The following is an 18048-nucleotide window of genomic DNA, read 5'->3' as shown; positions in this document are numbered from 1 at the left end:
CTGTGTCACCACGATTAAATATTCCCTGTCCCCCCCTTTTTTGTATCATTACCTTTTTTCTGCTCACGTTGCATAATATCTGCTCATGTTGACAGATCCTCCTGTTTATTTCATGTAATAGACAAGATTCCTTTCTTTCTACACATAATTACTCCAAAATCCTCTAAGTCCTGTTATCCTACTTCTGAACTGATACCTTTTAACTAAACTGATTAGTTAATCAAATAGTCATATTTTTAATTAATTCCTCCATCTTTCCCCAGTGATGTGTCTGTGATGGGTTTACACTAATCTCTTGGAGGTATGGAACAAGCCATTTCTTGCTGAATTAAATGTGCAGTGGTCCTGTGCTGCTTCACAGGGTAGCAAACACACACCATAAGCAGTGAAACATACATTGCTCACAGAAAGCTTCAACTTTTTCCCCAACCAATTTAGAAGAAGGCATTAAAAAATTACCATACGTAATTTAAAACTGCAAAGGCATTCTTATCTCTTCTGTTTAAATATAAGTAATAAAGTCAACTTTGTATTACTAAATCTAAATAATACAAATCAGCATGTTTTAATCAAACCTTTATTTACAAGCACATACACAACTGAAGCAGCATTAAGCATTACCTTTAATTTGGTTTCTTCTGAAATTTAAATTTAATATTGATTTACTTTTAACCTTTTCAACATTCATCTTATATAAGCAAGTTATATTTCCTGCATACAAATGTAAAACTAAACGTATGTAAAATATAAGGTAAATCAAATGAAAAAAAGTCTTCTAAAGCATTGTAATGGCCCATTTGAGAACAGAGATCGCCAGAATGTTAGTGAAAGTGGCCTTTTAATTGCAGATAAAGGCAAGAATCAACATATCAGTCAGCATAATGTAAATGTGCAGCATAGAGAAATTTCATTGCTCTCTCATTTTTTGAGATGCAATTTAAAACAGTACTCACCAATTCTTTCCTAAGTTGAATAAAAAACTGTTTGCACTTAAAAGAAATTTTTACAATCTTCAACCTAAGTGAAAAATAAAATCACAATATTTAAACACTTAGTATACTGAATCATGGTTAAAGGCTTAAATACACCTACTGAAAATATACTTTCTAGAGAGAACAGAGTTCATTTCATTTCCATGAAATTTCCATAGACAGAAGATATCAAAGATTATACAAAACAGGTTGTATAATTTGAAATTTATGAGCCGTATATTTAAGTTATCTATCAAATTCACTTGTTTCCACCCTAAACCCAAGGCAGCTGGTAATTTAAATATCTTTTCCCAGTTCCAAAGTCCAAAGAGCTATTCTATCCTGAGGTCATTCCAACCAGATTTTATTTTTTTTTTTAGACCACTTTAATTATCCCTTAGAATATGAAAAAATACTTTGAACTTCACCTGATTCCTGAAAGACATTCTTTCTCTATGTTCTTACATGTCTTTAAATATAACCAGAACTTGTTTTACTAAAATAGCTATGACAGAATACAAGCACTGAGATAAGGACTCATGATCTTGGTATTTGTAAAGTGTAGAAAACAAAACAAATCAAAATCATCACATTATGAGGAGGAAAAAACATTCAAAATATCACAAGACTGGGAAAAATCAGCCTATAGATAATTTTGTCTTGCAGGTTATCTATAAACATAGAAGGTGCTGACGGTAATTCTTGACAATTTTAGATGGTCGCTACAACACTAGTGATGCTAATTGGGAAAAGACAGGCCATATTTCCGTCACAATCTAATTATATACTTTTTCAAAGAAACACAATATTATGATAGTGCACACCCTTTATTAGATATACAGGAATATTATTTTGGTCAGGAATAAAAGCAAGGTTACAATTGTAACAAGAAAAAACAGTAAATCCTGTGAATTTGCAAGGAACAACTAATATGATGCTGAAAACCGCAGAACACTAAATTAAAATGCTATTTCACTCAAAGGAGATTTCACTGACAATTGTCATGAATCTTAAAGCAAAAGAGAACCTAGATCACAGTTACTTTGCAGGAAATTACACAGCAAACTCTTCAGGGCTTGCAATCAACCTTTTACACAGCATGTTTATAAGGAGCACCCTTACTAATCTGAACTATCATCTCATGTTCCCTGTACTTCAAGTTCGGTAAAGTAAAAAAAAGCTTTACTTTTATTTACTTTTAAAGTAAAAAAAGAAAACAGGAAAAAAAAGCGCCAAAAAAACCCAACACCCCAAAAAAACCAAAAAACCCAAACCCCACATCCATTAAGACAGTGCTACAATTTCTGAGATAAACTTATTCATTAAGAATATACAGGGACCTCAATAGTGATCAAAATTACTACTTGCATATTAATCACCTTGTTGAATAAAACCCCCTCTAGACTAGGAAGGATGAGAAGTAAAACATTAACAGACACCTAAGTTGGATATCTATATATAGAAATTATCTTGTTAACTGAATCAAATGGAGACATTTTCCTCCAGGGGATTTTTCAGAGCAGGAACCTAACCTGGATGTCCTAATTGGTTGAGAGTGTTTCTATCTCCAGTAACTTAAAGGGAGCCTGTGACTATTAGCCTTTGAATTATGCTTATTCAAATCCCTTCCCACTTCTTTTTTCTTTCCTACCTTTGCCATCAGTTAATAAATAAATAAATAAAAAAGCAGCTATGTCTTCTGGTTTTTGGGTTTGTTTTTGAGTTGCTTTTTCCCCCCAATTCTTAACAAATTGTTGCTATTGAAGTTAGTTTATCAAGAATTAGAAACTATAAAGGGGGCTACAACTTATCTACTGAAAACAAATTATTCCATTGGCAATGCAGCAATTTTCTTAGCATCTCCTGTGGCAAACAATTGCTTACAAATAATTAGGGATGGGTCCTAAATTTGCTGCACAGGATAGACTGTAGTGATTATAGCACTCTGACTGTGGAAAAAAATAGAAAAAAAAATTACTACACTATTTAGGCTGCAGTTAACCAGAAGTATTTTACAATTAATTTTCTAAAATTTCGGGGTACAGGGCAATTAAAAGAACATTTTAATATATACCTTTTCTAAAAAATGAACCGCACACACTCTACAACATATCAGATTTGCTTAGCATGCCAACAGAAAATCTGAAAATAAAATTATTCCACTTACAAAATCATCCTACTACCTTTTACTCTCCCTCCCCATTTCCACTAAAAAAATTACTGACTTCAGTGATGTACAGGCTCAAGGAGAATGATAAGGATGAAATAAAGCTATACATGCTGGGTTTTAATCTCAGCCCATAATTTAGGCAGAGTGTCTGAAACCATTTGGAACAGGCTCAAAACTGTAACATTAGCCATTAAGGTCTAATTTGACCCATAAGAGTCACTGAAATTACTCAGCAAAGCTGAAACTCAGCTATTTTTGAAAAATAGAGCAGGTAAGAGAGTTCATATGCACTTCTAATACCCTGTTAGTCATTAAATAATAATATCCATACTCAGCCAAAGCAAAAGGCATGTCTGCCTGTGTTTCTTTTCTCTGACTGTCAGCAATGGTGCATATCCAAGAAAAAGGGTAAGAACAGGCAGGCATCAATAATATTTTCCTGGTATGATTTATATAGTCCCCAGTCATCTCAGACATCCTAAATCATAAGATACATCTTTTTAAATGAAAAGATTTTTTAAAGTCCTAGTCTAAAGTGAGGACTGTACTTAAACATGTGGAAGGAATCTCATATGAAGCCCTGGTTCTCACTAAGAACTTTAGCACCTCAACAATAGCCAGGAGGGTGATAAGACAGGGCACTCCAGCAAATTTCTTGACCAAGACTTATTTGACATAGGTTCTGGACCAGTCAGCTAGGCAAGATGCTCTTGGCAGCACAACTCTCAAACAAGGAAGGATTGTCCAGATTAAGTAGCCAAAGACAAACTTGGCTGCAGATGCTGTGAGATGGTGAAGCTAAAGATCCTGAAGGAAGTGAGGAGAGATGCAGCAAACTAAACCACCCCGGAGCTCAGAAGAAACTCCAGCTTGCTCAGAGCTCTGGTAAGTTAAATGTTTTGGAAGCTGCCTTTTAGGCCATGTGAACTGAGGAGAGATGGCCAATCTTAAAAGGCTGATGTGCTAGAAAACACCCAAGGATGGGAGGAGGCCAACTTGAATGAACTTGGGACTGTTGACTGAGATCAAACACAAAAGGAAGCATACAGGATGTGGAAGCAGGATCAGATAACCAAGGACAAACACAGAAGTACTACCTAGACATTCAGGGATAAAACTAGGAAATCCAAAGCGCAACTGGCAATGGATGTGAAAGGCAACAAAGCTTTCCAGGGGCACACTGACTGCAAAGGAGAGGCAAAGAAACCATGTTTCCACGGCTGAAAAGGAAAGGCTGAGGTACTCCATGATCTTCTCCTTTGGTCTTCAAGGGCAAGATCTACTCCCTGGATTCCCATTTCTCTGTGCCTGGTAGCACGGTTTGAGGAAAAGAGGAATTACGCACAATACAGGAAGATCAGGTTAGGACACGCTGGATAAAAGGCTGTTATCTTTGTTTTGCCTTATTCCTGCCTTGTCTCCTTCCTGTTTAATTTCTCCTCATGATCATAAAGTTCATAATATGTAATTTAGATATAATATCAAATTAAGAAAGAGGGAGAGGACAGACATTTTACTTGATTCTTTTCTGAGCAACACAGTTAAACTTTTGTTTCTTCCCACATACATGCATGTCTATCCTCTTGTCTCCAAACTCAGTTCAAGAGTACTGACCAAGGGATATCTAAGCATTCACTATAGCTAAAAAGGACTGGGAAGACATTACACAACTCCAGTTGCTCAGGAGCAAAAGGAAAAAGTGTCAGTACTGGTGTCACTGGAGCAGCTGCATGGCTATGGATAAAAAGGAAAGGTAGCAGGTCTACTACTGAGCTATACTGTGAGAACTGAAATTTCAGATCCTTACTCATAGCAAAAGATAGCCTGTAATACGATGAAATGGGTGTGTGTGTCTTTTTTTGTTGTTGGTAAAGACCGATGTTGTTGGTACTATAGTCTTCACAGGAAGAAATTAATATCCCTGATGTCAGCTGATATGGTTGAATACAAAGAAGAACTGTTTAGGTAATTACACACACAAAAACCACACTAAGAATTTAGATCAGCAATGCTGGCATGCAAACAATATGAAGCAGCGCTCACAGAAACCTCTAGTTTCCAGTAGGGACATGTAGCTTAATTATGACTTACATAGTACGTACTCAGTAATTTACCAGTGTGTTTTATAGAACCTATTTCTACTATTACTGTTTTCCAAAAAAATAACAGCAGTAAAAAGAGCCTGAATTAAAACCTTCCTGGTTATTACAGCATTGCATTTATAAAGAGGCCTTAACCCAGAAATGGCTCTAACACTTCAAAACTCTTAGCAGATGAAGGGCATCTCTTTTAGAACGTGTCATTAGTATAAAGGCAGGTCTGACTAACTAGTACAGTAGCTCCAGACTTACCATTGCAAGAGGCAGTTTTAATTTACCCAGCTAACCATGGAGACTGAAAATTTACATGCTCCATAATTGCCTCAGGGTTACTTTTCTTCAGCGCTTACAGGCAAAACGTTTACCACCATATTCAATTGTATCTGGCTGTGAATAACACTTATGTCATAGCTTTGCTTTTTCTTTCTCTTGGCAAATCTACTAAACTTTGACCATTCACGTGGTTTCTCAATATGGTAAACCACAGAATACATAACCTCCTACAACAAAACTTGAGACTAAGCTTAACACAGAAAACCAGAATGTCTCAGAAATTTACTGGGCTGCAGGAAAGATCAAGATTGTGATTAACTCTTGAATCTCTCCAAAGGAACACACTAAGTGAACACAGTCACTGATACACTAATGGATCTTACCCCATGCTAACAGAAAACAACAAAACCTCAAGGATTTCAACTGCCAGTATCAGTATGAGTTGAGAGAGAAGATTTTCCAGTTTCAATTGTGGTAATCAATTTAATCTGTTTATATGAAGATGACAGACTAGCCAAGAACATTTTAGAAAAGTCCAGTACTGCATTACACAAGTAGCAAATGAAAATGCAAAATCAAAAGCAAATGAAAATGCAAAACTTCTTGTGATTTTTCTAGAGCAAACAGCTTTTGCGCCTGGTAAACTAATGTCGATTGTGATATTTTTATATGGCTGACCTCGCTCACTCAGAATGCTGTTGTAGCACACTCAATCACATGTAATAAGTAAGGCTGTCAAAGTGGATTCCAAGCAGGCAAAGGAAACCAAGGGAAGGTTACTTCTGAGGGAGCTTAAAAAAACCCAACCACTAGGAAAGGTGGCATAACTTCTGTAGAGCACTACAGCAGTTATAATGTAGAACAGGATTTCTTATAGATATTTCCCCTTCTTGGATGAGTAAGAACTGGATCCCAACTTAAGAAGCAATAACTAGAGTAACGTATTTAATGAGGATAACTCCATGTTTACAAAACAGTTTAAAAACTATTTTAGTTAAGAAATTAATGACAGCATTTTCTGGAATAAATGTATTTTTTTAACCCTTATAATGAAAATGGTTATCTGTGGATGAAAAGATGACAATATCCTGAATGCTCCAGTTATCCTCAAGTGCCATACCTACATTAAATTTAACACACACAGCACAATTAAGTTATACGTCACAAAACAGATAAAAATATTAACCTGGAGAGTAATTGCTTTTAAGTTCAGTTGTCTATTTAAAAACTGTGAGCTAGACCATAACACTGGCCCTGCGTATATGGTTAATTAAACATAAAGTACACTTACAAACTCCTGAAGAAAAAAAATGCATTACAATTCGCACCACAATCATTTAACAGCACAGCATGAAAAATAGGACAAAACCCCATCATAAAATTACCCATACCACAGCATAACATAAATAATTTCAGATTGATACTCTACAACTAAGTTGCAGTCTTTTTTTAAAGCACGTGACATTGGTAGTGATAAAAACATGTTTTAAAAAACCCAACAAAACATTAGCTTAAACAGCTGTCCTTACCACTGAAAGGTGTTAATTCGTACTCTGTTCTTAAAAATTAGTATTCCACCTGACATCACTCCAATCATTATTTCATTGTTACTCTGATCCTTTAAAAGAAAATAGAAAATTACTTGAAGAACAATATAAATATCTTTGAAACCTCATATATATTCATTCTCATCTCTCTCTCTCTCTAAATACACAAATAACATAGTAAAACAGATCTCAGTTAACATGGAAATAAATGTGTTTTAATAAGACAAGAATTAAATTATTCATTCTTATTTAAGACAAGCCCAAATATTTGCTCCAGGTTCTTTATAAGCTACCACAGAATTTTATTTCTTATGTTAGATTTTCTGTCTCCCACCAACTTTGAAGAAATACACAACATAGAGTATTCTAGCAGTTTATTACAAATGACAACACTAATAAACTGGCTTGATGTTTGCTACACTAGAAGCAACCAGCTACTTAAATTCCTAGGTGAGAGGAAATGGCAATCTCAGAACACAGAGAGGAGGGATTGTAAAACAAAGAGTATTGTAAGCATATTTAAACAGCACATTTTTCTTGAAATGTCTTCACACTCTAATCAAACACTTGGTATAGATCTCTTAATACATATGCAACAACAGCAGGATACAGAGAGCAGTGGGGTACACTTCAGATTCTATTGCAAGTTTCTCTAACTTTAAAGAATAGGACAAGAATATTTAAAAACTAGAGGTGTCTTAGTTACTACAAAAATTGTATTTAGTGGCTTTGCAGAAATGGTAACACTGCACTGACCGGTTAGGATTGTTTGAGTCAAGACCTTGAACTACTTGCTTTACCAGATAAAACTGACACTATCAAATCATAGTACATTCTTCACCTTACGTTAACAATTCATATTATATGACAATGACTTATAATTTGGTTCTCATAGGAAGCAAATTAAATACTTCTTAAAGCTGACAGATTCTTAAATATCAAAAGCACATTCAACAAATACATTTTTCTCACTCATCAGTAGCCAACTGAATTGACATTCAGGCCAACAATGCTTAACCTGAATAACACACACAACTAAGGCCAAATTACAAAATGTTATGAAATAGTGGCTATTGAAATTGATAAATTACAGTTAGGCACCTAATAAGGTAATATTCCTTTTTAGTGTCTTGTAAGAAGCAGCCAGGAAGGCTCACTAAAAATAAATATTACTTTTTCCATGAATCTCGGAAGAATCCATTTTTCACATTACAACACTCTTTCATCCAAGCTTACCCTTGCATAGTGCAATTCAACTCCATAAAGTTCTAAGGTACGTGCTGTATTGAGATAATTGAACTCTGCTTCTGCAGGAGACAACCCTCTGAAAGAAAGAAGCTATTTCAGAAACATTCTAAGAAGACCCCCCACATCAGGCTCCCTAGTGAGCTCAAACAGAAAATCTGCATTTGTTTTACTACTTCTACCCCTACCCTGAAATCTGAATTTCCTTTCTCACCATAAATAGACTGTAACCCCAAAATTTTAACAGAAAAATACTTGTGCTTCCACATAGACAAAAGTCTTTACAAGAGTCTACAACACACCTTGCAAACACACATTTTATTTCTAGCACACTGTATTATTTAAATGTCTGTGGAGCTCTAGAGCCTGGAAATTACTTTTGCAGTCCTGTATTTTGTATTGATAACAGCAATTTCTCTCCAAGGCTCATGTTTAAAATTTAAATTAGCATCAACTCACTTTAATTTCTTTACCCTACCTAAGAGAATTTGCTAAGCCATTGGACTGAAATGTAATACAACATTCAGTAGTTTCTAAAGCCAACAACATGCCCCAATTCAGCAAATGTTTTTGTAAACATAGCTTACAAGTTAAATTTAACTGTATCAAAAAGCACTTAAGCTTTGAAATACCAAGAACCATCACTGAAAAAGTACCACAACATTACACACTGAAAAAAAATATTTTCCATTGCTTCATGGCCTTTTCCTCTTCAGTAAAAGGTCACAGACTTGCACACAGGAAAGAGCAGATACTGAAGAAAAGGACTTTGTTACTTTTAAAGTAACTCTTTGTTTTCTGGTAAGAGCCCCATGAAAACAAAGCCTTTATGCACAGAGCATTCTCAAACAGTGAAAAAAAATCTGAAATTATATCCTGCCAAGTTAATATGCTATGCAATACACACAAATACTGTTTTCAGTGTACCTTTAACACATTCATTTTTTCACTTATTTTCCCTGTCATTCTGTCATAGACATTCTATCTGTGCAGAGTATCAATGGTATTTCTTATACAGACAATCTACAAAAAAATCACATTAAACATACTCTTAAAAAAAAGCAACAAAAAAACCCCAACAGAAACCTTTAAGACAAAATACTCAATTTTTGTATAATAGCACAGCACCAGCAGTCAGGATTTGACAAAGACAGTCAATATCTTCTGCTGTAAATCCTTACATGTGCTGCTGATGTAATTTTGCTATTTCTTTTTCAAAGTCTTGAGGCTGGCTAGGGATGAAAGAATAGTCTGAGAGGTAGCCTGGCAAGTTTTCTGAATGGTTGTAGTCTCCCAGCTCGGCTAAAATATTAAAAAGAGAGGTTATTGTTTATCACTGATGTACTTGGCATTGTGCAATGCCCCCAAATTCACAAGTTTCTGCTCCCACATACTTTAAGATCTACAGCAAACAAAAATAGAGAAGACATTTTAAGTCCCCTTTTCCCTTTTGAATAAACAGTTACATTCTCAGTGAATACCATGGAAATAATTAAAAGACAGGTTTGAGTAGGTACTTATAAAGGAAATTTATGAAGTGTTTAATCTTTAATACACAAAGTAATTAATAAATGCTGTCATAATTGCTAGCACTAAATAATATACTTCAAGGTATTTGATTTTTTTCTTTATTTTACCTTTGCTTGCTTTCATGTGATTACACAATAAATATATTTGCAACTACAACTGCTATTTCTTCATTAAGATCTGCAAAAACCATGAACTCATTCTGTACCAAGACACATTCAGAAGCATTAGAAAAATATTTTTTTGTATGTTCAATTGTATGTATGGAAAAAAAGTATGCATACATACAGCTACATTGAAACTACTTTACTTGAAAATACTAAGAAGTGCATTTATATAATTTGCAACACTTTCTTAAAAATACATGAAATAAACCAAAATCACATTTGCCGTCAGAATAAGAACCATACGAACAACAACATTTGCTAAAAATACAGGCTTTGAGGCTTTGTGACTGTAATCCAAAAAAAATCAGCTTTAAATATCTGCAATCCATTTAACAGATTGACAGTGACTGATAAGTAACCTACATGTGAAAACTGGAAAGTTCACAGCAACACAGCATGATGTGGGGTCCTGGGCAGGCCTACCGACACTTTTACAGGGCACGGAGGAAATGACAGGAGGCATGAAGGCACTCACTGAGCAGGAGAATAAGCAAGGGAAAGGAAAGTGGGAAAGAAGTCTAGTGCACTTGCATCGCCAGAAACAGATGTTATTTTAAATTATTAAAAACTGGAAAATTGGACCAGGTTTCATAACAGAGTGCATATGCCTTGTTAAAATCCACTACAGAGGATACAGGACTGTCTGAGATCTGTGTGCTGTTTACCTATATTTATAAAGAATCCCAAAAGCTAAACCCAGGGACAGTTTAGTAATAGGCATGCACAGAAAATCATTAGACAGAAGTCTGCACACTGAAGAACTTGGGCAGCAGGATCTCATATATAAATGTAACTACAACGTACTGCAAGCCCCCACCACCTCTGTAATATTTGCAAAATAAACATATTGCATTCTTAAAAAGCCCAAAATGTTATGAACTTTTCACAGTGCCTGCTTCATTATCAAATACTTCACCTCTTCCAAGGCAAACCCCTACAGCATGACAGCACCTGCAGTACGTATCTGTTTTCAGGTAGCTGGAGTTTGGGAGATTTGTTTAAGAGAAAATGCTCCATTGATTGATCTGGAAAAAGGTGACCACTTACCAAATCTATGCATAAGACGTTACATTAAAATTACTATACCTTTTTCTCCCTGCAAAGATTAGCATGGGCATTATTTCTCTGATATGTATAAAGTAAACATAATACTAAATGGAGATATAAGTATCTTTAATAGTAGAAAAACACATGAATATAAATGGATATAGCTTATAAAACTGAATTTCTGACAATCACAAATTTCAGAAAGTGCTGAACAGTCTCTTGTTTGGTTGTTGTGGGTTGTTTTTTTTCCCACTGAACAACTGAAGTTTATGAAGGAAAATGGGGTGAGAGAAAGAGGACTACATCTCAGTCTGCCAGACTTACCTACTCAACTGGATGCCTTAAAATTGACAACACAGGTATTGAACTTTTTGGCCACACATGACCAGAATTCCCTTTTCCATATCTATTTGGAGGTTCACTGTATGGTATCTTAAATAGATTTAATTGTCTAAAAAATGCTTTAGTAACATTCTCAAGAAAAAAAACCAACCCCACACTTCAGAATACAGAGAAATACAGAGGGGGTTTTTAACTTCATGGATTTAAAGAAGGAAAGCAGAGAGTGTTGCCGGTATTTTTTCCATATCTAATTCAGCAAAACATGCTGGGGGAGAAAACTCAATTGACCATACTTCCTTAATCATGAGAAAAGTAGCACCACATCCACAAACATCACAATACAATGCTATACAAACTACATTTTTTAGAAACTGAGCAATACTACTTTTTATGTATTTCAGTACTAACATGCACACGAACACTAACTATACTTACATTGAACAGCATAGGAAGCCAGAAGAGCAGCAGTATTATAAGGACAGGGCAATCTGTTTTGTTTTGATTTTAAAATGAGAAATAAAATTACACATTTAATATGAAAAATTGTTATTTTGAAATGCCTACTTTTTCATAGTCTGTAAACATATTGGACAGATAATAATTATACACATTTCTACTTGCATAAACAGTAATTTATTTTAAGTGTATTTTTATTTTTGCAGGTAAAATCCCTCACCATTAACTTTTTCTCAAAGTTGCATTTAATGTTTAACACAACAAAAATGTCTTACCTTCCAGTAAGAATGTCCTGTTTAATTTGCAAAAAATACTGGTACCTTATTTAAAGAAACAAACAAAAAACAGTATAATTAAAAAACAAAGTTATTTAATAATTTTTCATCAACTTAACGCATCTTGCTTTCAGTTAGTGCAAAACTAGAACTTTACATTTTGCATGCTCTTTCTTAAACTCCTATGGGAAAGAAATTAAATTGTGATTAGTAAAATAATACAACTTTGTAAATGAAACTTGTTACAGGCTATGAAGTTACACATTATCTTTCACTTAAAGGCTGCAAATTTCACATTCTACCTGCTTTATTTTCCAGTATTTATGTGGAACTTAAAACTTCAAAAAAAGTAAAAAAAATAAAGTGTCTTCATGATGACTGAGTGGGAACAACAGTATAATTCCATATGGCAACCAGAAGTTGTTTGCATTTGTGTATGGAGATACCTTAGTAAGAATAATTTGTACTCCAGGTAGATAGTACAAATTTATCTTCATTGAGTATTTCATATTACTTTTTTTTCATTTAAATGAAAATAATTACTCCTAGTATTTTGGAGTTACATTCCTAAAGAAAAGTTGTGGATTCTATCATGTCAAATGCCTTCCAACTGACTTCCCTTGAACTTCTGAAGTTTTCATTAATTATGATGTGAGAAAAGCTTGTTTTAGAAATTCATCTAGTCTTCCCATGCTCCCTTTTTCAAGTCAGGATGGAGATGGAAACAGCAAAAGGAACAGATGAACACTTTAAAACAAGAACTATCTCCCACCAAACAGTGACAGCAGAAGCACTACGACTTAAAACCCCCATAACTTAAAACCCCCACCAAACCTGGAACTGCTAACATATTTCCCTCTAAACTACTTCCTTTGTTCCTCTGACAAAAACCAAATATGTTAACTTCTCTGAATGAATCTTTTGTTCATTCAGTTTAGTTCCTTCATATTTCACTAAAAGGTTTTAGACAATTTCAAAGTATAAATGTTTACATCAAGTGGCAAATCACACCTGTTCTAAACCTCCACTGACACAGCGACTGAAGTGAGGTAACCAACAAGACTTACTGAGATGGCAGGATGTTAGCACAAGCTTAAACTTTCAGCAAAAACCCCAAGCATAAAAGTAGCTGTAGAAGTCCGGCTCTAATGCCTTATTATTTAAAAAGAAGTTTCAATGAGTGGAAAATTTAAACAGCATTCCTGCTTTCTTATAAATTTATTCTGTTGGGACCTCCTATATCATCATTATTATTATTATAAAAATTATCTGGTTTCCTTCAAAAGTGAGTCAGCCATACCCATTCATCATAAACATTCATCAAAATTGCTGATCAAACCCACCTAGTTCAAGTTTGACTGAAACTAAACATTAAGTAATTCCCAATATTAACTTGCACTTAAAAATGAAAAACAAAATATACCTCTTTATACCATATAACGGTATATAAAATATACCATCATGTGACTTCTTAGAATTGTGTAGTCTTCAGAAAGTGGATTAACTACCAATTCAAAGACTTCCACAAACATTTACAAATACACACACAGAAATCCAGTCATTTACAAGCTAAACATAGCAGAAAGGTAAAATGTTCCATGTCTGAGAGAAAACGAGGGAAAACAGTTGCAAACAGACAAAGATGTTAGCCCATGTGCTCAACTCCTACAAACCCATCCAGAGGTTCTTTAACTGACCAGAATGGCAAGAAGCTTAGACTAAGGTATGAACTTCAAGAAGTTCGAACTGTGATATTAGTCAGGCTTTAGAGGCCTCAAGATACTTTTTCGTTTTCCACCTTAAAATGCATATTGAAACAAAAAAAGAAGACAGATAAAGCAAAATTTCTTTACCTGTTAAAAATAAGCAATAAATGACAAGTGAAATTTATATATTATAAGAATATGCTTCACATGCTTAGCTTTAGCATCTCTTCACAGCTACACTGAACAAATAATTTTTTCCAATTTTTCCTGTTAACATTTATGGCTGCAAAAATGTAGGACAAAAAAGTTCTGTATGTACAGCTGCTCTTTCATTTTATTTTACTTTTTTTAGTGCAATGCTTTATTAGAAACATTCCATGGTACTTAACAGACCTCATGAGTAAGGAGCACCAAGCACAGTTCATTTTCTGTCCCCTGTTTTCAGCAGCAAAGTTAATGGCTTGTTAGCCAACCACCCCAGTTTGAACACCGAAGCCTCGCATGTTATTGACCAAAACGGGAAATCCATAGAAGCTTTAGCCATGTAGATCTGGAAAAGCCTGCACAACAAACTCAGCTAAAACAATGAAGGTGGCATTGCATTACAATGTTTTCATCTTCCTCATGTAGATATATCTAGAGAAGACAGAATTATTGCTAACTGGAGTCAATGTTAATAAGCAAGTCTTTCTGCCATGAGCAGAACTAATGAAGCTTCATTTCCTACCAAGACAAGTTCCTAACGCTAAACACTCCAACACCAGGTGAGCTCCCGCTGACCTTGCCTGACCTACAGCACTCATGACCTGCCTCCCTCACACAAATTTGCAGAGGCCTAATAAGACACGAGCTTGCACTGACCCCTTCCCTGACCTCTGGGAGCTTAATGTTCATACTGCCTCTCATGCAGAGTCATGCCTCTGTTTTCATGAAATTTATAAAAACTAAGCATCTTTGATAAGTCTCGTCTTGAGCTGGAATTGTCTGACGTTTGTCCTTATTTAATTTTATTTTATTTTTAAGGGGGGGGAAATACTGATTACATTAAAGGACCCCCTATTTTTAACAAGGCATCCTAACTTCACTCCAAAAACCCCCACAGATAATAACTCTTTCTTTATAGTAATTCCAAATACAAACAAGTTCTAAGGGGCAATTAGGCCTATTAGCAAAAAAGGCAGAGCTGACCCAGATACAGCAATCATACATTATTTCTCATCTAAAAGGATACTGTATTTATCGTTTTGTATTTACAGCATAACATTTAAACAGTTCTTTCTTTTCTTAACTGTTTACTTCATATTGATCAACATTTGTTGTTTGGTGGGAGTTTTTTTGCATCTTCTTAGGAATATTACATATTATCCCCTTTAATTCAAATAACACATTTTTCATTATTCTGACATAGTAAATTGCCCAATTTTCCTAGAATAAATATTTCAATACAATAAAGCCCGATCCAAGATCTCTAGGACTCACTTAGTAAATTCTGTTTGCATAGATGTGTGTAAAATTTTGTCCAAAATATGACAAATCAAAAGAAATTATAAACAAATGTGAAGTCTAATTTTCACAGTTTCAGTACTTATGTTTCTAAAGCTATCTTTAATAATTTATGTACTGTTCTTTGAACGGGGCTGACCTGTTTTCAGAATGGCTGACATCCAAAAATTCCAATCTGTCAAATCATGCCACTTATGTAGAGGACCAGAACTAATTAAGAATACTGAAAAATTGAGGCATTTCTTCAGGGACTAATTGCAACTCACAAGCCTCCCATCTTGATTCACACTGAGCATTTTCTTCAACAGACTTCAACACATTGCTATCAAAATAAGCTTACATGCTTCAAGCTAGGACTACAATCAGACAAACAGATTAATTTTATTAGTGCCAAGCAGAAAATGGGGGGAGGGATGTCACAAAAAAAAAATAATGCAGAAAGCTCAGGTATTTTTTAATCACAAAGGAGAACACAAGTAAGGATAAAATTAAATTTGTACTCATTGGTGAATAGTGGGATTAAGTTTTTCCTCTCTTCTCTATTTTCCCTTTTCTGTTTCTACTTGGTAGTATTTTCTTCATGTAGTTACTTCACTTTGCATATAAATTTGTAAATTTATTCACAGAAGATTTTTGTTATATTGATTTGATGCAACTGCATAGTTCATATCTGTAATTATTAGGCGAAAATTAGAAGCTTGCAGATACGATACAAAAATGACTTAAAAGAAAATTTCCATGTTATACCTTTAAAAATTAATAACCACTTTCCCCTTAAACATAAGCCTTCTAGAAAAAAATGTTTTACTGATAAAGTAACTAGACCTACCTTGTATATTCTTCTTGGAGCTTGTTTGGGTCACTTACAAAAAACTTAACTCTGAAGTTCAAACTGTGAGGAGATCCTCCTACAGGCAAGAAAAGTTACTTCTAATTAATCAGGGTACCCTGGAAAACCAGCATAATAATGACATATGACTTGACCAAATACATACATGTACTCACTTTTTAATTGTTTCCTGATAGGTTTGTTTGGATCCAACCACCTCTGGAAAGACAGAAATTGTAACACCAACTTTAGAGAAATGAAAAAGTACAAATTACAGCTTTACACATCAAGAAACTGCTGCTTTTCTATTACTTTTTACTTGGTCTTTTACAAAAAAAGTCTGACTGGCATACAAAGTCTTGTTACTGATTCTGGAAAGACACCAACATTATCATCATCAGTTGCTACTTTTTCTTTCCCTGAGATTAACCTCTGTTGTCCAGGTATCTGTCTCTTACAGTGCTAATTCAACTATGACTTGGTTCTATGATTATCACATGAGCCTCAGAGAGATTAGACATCAATTATGGTGTGTACTAGCATAGCTCAAAACCACAAGAGTCACTTTTTTCTGAACCATATTTAACAGGCAATATCCATGCTTTCAAGTGATGTCATAGGATCCAAATACAAAAGGTGATTTTTCTCTCTGGGAAACCACAGAAGGTTAAACCACTTCATATTGTAAAGAAGCTGGAATTGACAGGATTTAGGCAATTGTATGAATCAAGGTGCTGCCAGCAAGACACTTATACCCCAGTAAGTCTGAGAGGCAGGTAGATTTGGGGATCCATGAAGTTTGTACGCCAGCTCCTCAGAGGGCTATTTCTCTCTACTCCCTCCTCTCCCAGCAATGATTCTTCCCTCACTCCCTCCTGCCCAGGGTATTCTAGCACCCACAGTGACAGTATTTGCTGCACCCTCACTCCCGCTACACACCAATACCCCCTTCTCAGCACTGCTCCAGGCACCCACAGCCCAACAAATACACCATGCCAGCTGTACACAGTTTCTGCTTTCTTGCATTGACTTTTACTGTGACATTAACACTATACAAAAACATAGAGATTGTGCAGTTTACAAAATCCACATTCCGGCACAGTGGTAGAGGTTTTACACTCAATTAGCAGAATCCCCTTTTTCCCCTCACCTTTATCTTCCGCCATATTGAATATATCTTAATAATAGTCCGCTGTGTTATTTCACAAGTAACTATAATATCTGTCAATCCAGTCTGGTTTCTTTGCCCAAACAAATGGAGTGTAAAAGTAAACTGATATCAAAAACTGCAATTAGCCAAACCCACAAATTCTTCAAGCTTGCACATCCAATATTGGTAACATTTCTATTTAGCTCCGACACATTGTTTTCATAGCAACTGGATATGTACTGAAAAGCCATAATATTTAGAAGGCAAAGAATACTAAACCTTTAAAGCATGTGCTTATATCCAATAGCTGTGAAGTCATTCTTCTTTTGGACTAACTCTTAACCAGATCCTTCTATTACAGTGTTGTGTTTAGCTGCTTCCAGGTAGATAAACTAAAAAAAACCTTAGAAGTCTAAGCTTTGGAAAGCCAGATACAAGAATGAGAAACACTACAAATTTCTGAATGTTGAGTAAAATATTGGGTGATATTCAATTAAATACTACTTAAAGCCGAAAAATTCAGCCTTTCCTATAGCATGCCTGTATTTTTTCAGCTGAAAACAAAGTTTAGACTAAAAAGATTAAAGGAGACCAGCTTGTCAATGCCTTAATAGAACTATCCACAAAGTTACAAAAAAAATTTGCTAATATCTACAACTGTGCTATACAGCTTTATTTGTATTAATAATCTTAATGTTACCAGAATTTAGAAAAATAATCTGATTAAGAATTATTTGCTTT

The 18048-nt window shown here is 34.8% G+C and overlaps 1 protein-coding gene across 4 annotated transcripts in view; it reads right to left on the bottom strand.

Annotated features, from left to right (window-relative positions):
- The window catches only part of PTPN4 (protein tyrosine phosphatase non-receptor type 4), a 111777-nt gene that overhangs the window by 42799 nt on the left and 50930 nt on the right, over positions 1-18048 (bottom strand). For all 4 annotated transcript variants that reach the window (XR_013930026.1, XM_080399521.1, XM_080399522.1 and 1 more), the window contains 8 exons: positions 16334-16376; positions 16158-16236; positions 12120-12164; positions 11824-11876; positions 9487-9607; positions 8297-8384; positions 7043-7131; positions 954-1017 (listed from right to left, as the gene is read on the bottom strand). Coding sequence is in view for 3 of the 4 variants with exons in the window: in XM_080399521.1 (XP_080255647.1) it covers positions 954-1017; positions 7043-7131; positions 8297-8384; positions 9487-9607; positions 11824-11876; positions 12120-12164; positions 16158-16236; positions 16334-16376 (582 nt within the window). In the remaining variant the exon portion in view is untranslated. The remainder of the gene's footprint in view (positions 1-953; positions 1018-7042; positions 7132-8296; positions 8385-9486; positions 9608-11823; positions 11877-12119; positions 12165-16157; positions 16237-16333; positions 16377-18048) is intronic.

Source organism: Falco punctatus, assembly GCF_963210335.1.
Source record: "Falco punctatus genome assembly, chromosome: 8".
Classification (NCBI taxonomy): Eukaryota; Metazoa; Chordata; class Aves; order Falconiformes; family Falconidae; genus Falco; species Falco punctatus.
The sequence above is the reverse complement of the archived record's forward strand: the minus strand, read 5'-3'. Positions and strand labels throughout refer to the sequence as shown.